General features: G+C 64.0%; 2 gene segments (V, D, J or C); both read left to right on the forward strand.

Moving 5' to 3' along the window:
* The first annotated feature begins 230 nt into the window (after nt 1-230).
* Nucleotides 231-2022, forward strand: LOC102404120. The segment is given in 5 exon segments: nt 231-261; nt 332-640; nt 972-1007; nt 1145-1465; nt 1549-2022. Coding segments are annotated over 5 exon segments (1026 nt in total).
* Nucleotides 2023-2600: 578 nt separating this feature from the next.
* LOC112582639 lies at nt 2601-3853 on the forward strand. The segment is given in 2 exon segments: nt 2601-3543; nt 3713-3853. Coding segments are annotated over 2 exon segments (330 nt in total).
* Nucleotides 3854-6389: the final 2536 nt, after the last annotated feature.

The following is a 6389-nucleotide window of genomic DNA, read 5'->3' on the forward strand; positions in this document are numbered from 1 at the left end:
CTGGCCCGGAAGTCAAAGGGCTGCAGGGCTGAGGCCACGCCGGACGGGGGCTGGGGGCAGAGCAGGGCGAGGGGGACAGGCTCCTCCAGGCTGAGGGAACAGGGGCCACAGGAAGGGCCAGGCGCCCACAGGAGGGAAGGGGCCCTGGGCTCTGATCCAGGAGGCCACACTCACCGACCCAAGCTGTGTCCAGACAACCCAGCTGCAGCACAGAGAGCCGGGTGGCCACCATGCCGGCCAGTCATCAGACCCTGGAAGCAGGTGGTGGCTGGGCTCAGAGGTGCCCCAGGCCTGGGCACCTGAGGGCCTGCTGGACCCTGCATTCACCCAGCCTCCTCTCTCACAGCCTCCATCACAGCCCCGAAAGTCTACCCTCTGACTTCTTGCCGCGGGGAAACGTCCAGCTCCACCGTGACCCTGGGCTGCCTGGTCTCCAGCTACATGCCCGAGCCGGTGACCGTGACCTGGAACTCGGGTGCCCTGAAGAGCGGCGTGCACACCTTCCCGGCCGTCCTTCAGTCCTCCGGGCTCTACTCTCTCAGCAGCATGGTGACCGCGCCCGCCAGCACCGCAAAAAGCCAGACCTTCACCTGCAACGTAGCCCACCCGGCCAGCAGCACCAAGGTGGACAAGGCTGTTGGTGAGAAGATGGTCCCCGGGGAGGGTGTCCACTCCAGGAGACCAGGGTCAGCCCCACTGCCTGCAGGGACCCCACCCCCAGGGGTGCTGTGAACCAGGCCCAGCATGTCAGGGCAGGCCCTGTCTGTCTCTCTCCTGACAGTCTTGCAGGCTTGGGGAGGGGGTCGTCTGGAGTTTCCACCAGGTCCAGGGTGGCCGCAGGCAGGTCGACGTCCACACGCCTGGACCCACAGAGACGGGCCCTGGGCTCAGACCTGCTAAAACCCGTCCCTGCCCTAAGCCCAGCCCATGGCTTCCTGCCCCTGGTAACTCCCAGTCTGCTCTCTCTGCAGGGGACTCCAGTGACTGCTGCAAGTTTCCTAAGCCTTGTAAGTCGGGAAACCTTTTCTCCATCCAGCGGATGTGAACAGCACCAGGAGGACTCAGGGTGTGCGGGTGGAGGGGGATGGCTGCCTTAGATGAGTGAGACCCCTATGCTAATCTCCTGCCGTGTCTCTGCCATCAGGTGTGAGGGGACCATCTGTCTTCATCTTCCCGCCGAAACCCAAAGACACCCTGATGATCACAGGAAATCCCGAGGTCACATGTGTGGTGGTGGACGTGGGCCGGGATAACCCCGAGGTGCAGTTCTCCTGGTTCGTGGGTGATGTGGAGGTGCACACGGGCAGGTCGAAGCCGAGAGAGGAGCAGTTCAACAGCACCTACCGCGTGGTCAGCACCCTGCCCATCCAGCACAATGACTGGACTGGAGGAAAGGAGTTCAAGTGCAAGGTCAACAACAAAGGCCTCCCAGCCCCCATCGTGAGGACCATCTCCAGGACCAAAGGTGGGCCAGGTGGATGGGAATGGGAGGGCCCCGTGGGCCAATCAGAGTGACCGCTGTGCTAACAGCCTTGCCTGTCCCCACAGGGCAGGCCCGGGAGCCGCAGGTGTACGTCCTGGCCCCACCCCAGGAAGAGCTCAGCAAAAGCACGGTCAGCGTCACTTGCATGGTCACTGGCTTCTACCCAGACTACATCGCCGTAGAGTGGCATAGAGACCGGCAGGCTGAGTCGGAGGACAAGTACCGCACGACCCCGCCCCAGCTGGACAGCGATGGCTCCTACTTCCTGTACAGCAGGCTCAGGGTGAACAAGAACAGCTGGCAAGAAGGAGGCGCCTACACGTGTGTAGTGATGCATGAGGCTCTGCACAATCACTACATGCAGAAGTCCATCACTAAGTCTCCGGGTAAATGAGCCTCACGTCCCTGCACCAGCAAGCCCTCACCCAGCCCACCCTCCCCGGGCTCCATGTCCAGCCAGGACGCCCTAGCCCCTCCCTATGAGCATTCCTCCTGGGCCGCCGTGAATAAAGCACCCAGGCCGCCCTGGGACCCTGCAACGCTGTGCTGGTTCTTTCCGAGGCAGAGCCCTGGTGACCGCCAGGCCTGCGGGGGGTGGGCTGAGCCAACTCTGGACCACTTTGTTCAGCATCTGTGGGGGAGCTGACCCCACTCCGGGCCAGACACACAGTGAGTGGGTCCAGCAGGCCACCTGGGGGTTGCCCGAGGCCACAGAGCGGCTTGGCCAGAGGGGCACCTCCACGGCTCCCTCCAGCCACCACCTGTAGGGCCAGACTCTGGACAGGAACGGGGGAAGCCCCCAAGACCCTCAGGGATTGAGGCCCAATGCTTCCCGCCTCTGCTCCAGCCCACGCTGTGGGGCAGGGCCACGTCCTTGTCCCCAGGCCCCTGTCCCTGGGTGTCCAGAGTCCGTGTGTCCACTCTGGGCCTGCCTGGAGCCAGACGTGCCCAGGGGGTGGCCCTGCTTCACCCTCAGGCTCCCGAGGTCAGGCCTCGCCCTCCCTCGGCCAGGAGGCTCTGTCCGGCTCTCCCTGCCCGGGGCCAAGCCTGTGCGCCCGTGGGGAGGTCATCCCTGTGCCTGAAAGGGGTCCAGGCCGGGATCCCTGAATGTCCAGGGCAGGGACCTAGCTGCTCCCTGCAGACACTGAGCCCACAGCCACAGACAACAAACCCCAGCTCCTCACGCACACGAGATAGCCCACACCCAGCCTCCTCCACACGGACTCAGGTGTCCACCCGCACATGAGCACACTTCACCCCTGTCACACACCCACATGCCTGCACACACTCAGGTCTCGCACTCGAGGACCCATGGGGTGACCCCACGGGCCCAGACCACAGCTGGGTCTCATGAGCCCTCCCTATGAACACCAGCTAGTCCCCACCCTCCAGTGCCCATGGGCTGCTCAGTGGCCCTTTCCCACACTAACCACACTGACCAGGTCAGACATTTGTCCCTCACCTCCCCTGGGGCACCCACGCCCCTCCCTAGCAGGCTGAGATCCCCCCTCAGCCCCTCGTACCGACACCCTCACCCCTCGGGCCCGGTGCTGTCTGCCCTCCCTCCCCAGGGGCAGGGTCCAGGAACGTGTGCTCTGCTGACCCTCCCGGCTCCAGGCCTGGCCCCTAGGGCAGAGGAGGCCAGGAACTGAGTTTCTGTGCTGCGGGGAGGTGGGGTCAGGGCCCCAGCTCAGGGCACAGCTCAGGATGGGAGCAGGACCCCACAGGCCAGGCCCAGACAGTGGCCAGGGCTGGAGGGGTTGAGGCTGGGGCTGGGCCCCAGAGACTGACCTCAGGTGACCCCTGCCTGGCCCATGGGGAGATCACGCGACTTTCCCCCCACCCAGAGGGAGCCCTGCCCCACCACGATGACCCTGCCCAGCCCCCCGTGGGCAGACACAGCACTGACCACCCCTCCCTGTGCAGACCTGCTGCTGGAGGAGGAGAGCTGTGCGGACGCCCAGGACGGGGAGCTAGACGGGCTCTGGACGACTATCTCCATCTTCATCACACTCTTCCTGCTCAGTGTCTGCTACAGCGCCACTGTGACCCTCTTCAAGGTGGGAGGCCACCCTGCTAGGCCCTCGGGCCCCCTCTCTGTCCCCAGGGTCTCCTCAGAGTCCCTCATCAACCATTGACTGTCCCTCATTGTCCACTCGCTGTCCACTCCCTGTCCCTGGGAGCAGCCCAGTGAGATTCAGGCTGCACTCACCCCACTCTCCCCGGCAGGTGAAGTGGATCCTCTCATCCGTGGTGGAGCTGAAGCAGTCGATCACTCCCAACTACAGAAACATGATCGGACAGGGCGCCTAGAGCTCCTGCGGGCCACATCCAGACCACCTCAGACCTGACTGGACCACACCTGTCCACTCGTGACTCTCAGCCTGTGCCAGGTCTGTCCCATTGCCTTATGAGCTCGCTAACCGTTGAGCTCACGCCCTTCTTTGCCCATACCTCAGAACTCTGGCATTGTGGCCACCACTGTCTGCCCCAGCCCCCGTCAAAGACCCAAGTGGACAGCAGGCAATTCCCCAACCTGAGCTTATGGATGCCAAGGGCCTCTGCACAGCCTGCAAGACACCACTGCAGCCACATGCCCTACCAAGAATGCACGGGTCCAGGGCTGTCTGCAAAGGGCACCCGCATCTTGTCCAGCCGGGATCCAGACCCAAGGTCCCTGGAGGAGGTCCCTGGAGGAGGCCCCTGTGTCAGATCCTTGGGAACAGCTGTCCTGCTGTCCAAGTTCCTGGGAGGACTACTAACGGTTACTCAGGCCACCTCCACCGAGGATGCTGCTGTGAGCAGGGCCTGGGCCCACGGCTGCTGCAGGAGCCCTGGTGGGGGAAGGGGTGACATCCAGCCAGAAGGATCGCCTGGAGAGAGGCCTGCTGACCGGTTCCCAGTGGACAGAGCTGGAGAGGCTCCCAGAATACAGAACGGCAGGGCAGCCAGTCCATCCGGCGACCAACAGCCTGACACGTCCCACAGGAGCTCGGCCTGCACTGAGGGCAGGGGTGAGAGGCGAGACCAGAGACCCACAGAGGCCCAGCCCCGGCCCCGGGGTCCCGCCTCGCCTCCAAGTACAGACTCTCCTGTCGTTGCAGAAATGTGCATGGGCGTCTCTGGATGGGAGGCGCTGCCCCTAGAACTGGAAGGAAGGACCACAGTCTTGGAGCTTGGGAAGCTTCTGTATACTGTCGGGGCCTGTTCATTCTCTTGGCTGTCTCTTTATCTCTTTAATGACAATAAAGCATCTTTACTTCACCTAGCTCACTGGCCAGTCTCCGTATGTTGACACAACTTCTCCCTTTGAGGAGTCCACAGCCTGGCTGCCCCACCCCCACTGGCCCCTGGGCTTCCTGCCCCCTCCCCCACCTGCACCTAGAGTCCTGGTCCCATCCCTACCTGACCCGTGGGTGCCTGACCCCCACCCACTACCCACCCCTAGGGCTCCACTCCGCCTCCCAGGCAGAGGCCAGCCTGAAGCCAGGGGAGCCACAGACAAGTGCCCCGTGTCGGGTGGTCAGCACAGGAGGTTGTAACAAACACCGCGGGGGACTTGGACCACAGGCGTCACCGCTCACACCCTGGAGCCTGGGACCCCAGACCCAGGAGCACAGGGCCGGCTCCTGCTGAGGCCTGTCTCCATGGGGTGCAGATGCCATGTCCTCACGGGGGCACCCGTCTGTGCCTGTCTCTGTCCTCACCTCCTCTTAGAGGGTCTCCAGTCAGACTGGACGAGGGCCCGCCCTGGGACCCCAGTTCACCCTCATCACCTCTTCAGAGACGCCACCTCCAGAAGCAGTGACGCTTGAGGTCTGGGGGTCAGGGCTGCAAGATTTGAATTTGGGGTCACAATTCTGCCCCGAACAAGCGGGTTGGTGTCAGAAACCCAGAGCAGGAGGGGACACCAGTGAAGGCGGGCCAGGAGGGGCAGCTGGGGCAGGGGTGTCAAAGGGACCTGGTTCACTGCTCAGGACACACAGTCAGTGAGAAGGACCTCAGAGGGCGCTGGGGACCCTGCGCTCAGCCTCCTGCACAGAGCTGATGGCTGTGCCGCAGGACAGGCGGGAGGGCCAGAGAGAGGCCAGGAAGGGTGGCCGCCCGCATGCGCTGAGGCCTCTGTGTCCACCAGCTCCAGAGAAGGGCCAGGGAGGGTGGCCGCCCGCATGCGCTGAGGCCTCTGTGTCCACCAGCTCCAGAGAGGGGCCAGGGAGGGTGGCCGCCTGCATGTGCTGAGGCCTGTGTCCACCAGCAGGCCTGGGTGCAGGATGCAGTCAGGACTCCATCCTCAAGACACTGGGGACCAAGGAGACTGGACACTCCCCGAGGGCGGAGGAGGGTCCTGCTCAGGGACGGCTCCAAGTGGGGGCCCGGGCCTGGGACCGTGCTGGCCGTGCTGGGCTCTCTCCGGAGGGCATTTTTGGGGAGCTGGGTCATCATGGGGGCATGCTCGTGTTTGCCCAAGCCTTTCAGGGGAAAGGGAGGTCCTGCCGCTGGACAGCCCAGGCGTGGGCCCAGCAACACCAGCTCCAGACACAGAGCTGCCATCATGTTGGCGTGACCGCATCGCCCCAAGGCCCTCGGAGGTGCTGACCCAGGCTCCTGTGGGTAGAGGGACAGACAGAGGACTTCACACATCGCTCAGAGGACCAGACGTAAGACTGGGTGCTGGGAGGGGGCCAGCAGGATGGCCACGGGGTGGACACCATGGTCCAGGAAACCATCTGGCCCTGGGGGACCCAGCCAGGCCACATGCACATGAGGCCTCTATGCCAAGAGGCTCTTGGGGGTCCCCCACACTCTGCTTCTCCCACACACTAACCATCTAACCAAGACGCTGACCATCCTATCAGCTGTCCAGCCTGCCCAGCCCTGGGCCCTGCCCCTCACATCCATCCCCAAG

This window comes from Bubalus bubalis, chromosome 20 (assembly GCF_019923935.1).
Source record: "Bubalus bubalis isolate 160015118507 breed Murrah chromosome 20, NDDB_SH_1, whole genome shotgun sequence".
NCBI classification, from domain to species: Eukaryota; Metazoa; Chordata; class Mammalia; order Artiodactyla; family Bovidae; genus Bubalus; species Bubalus bubalis.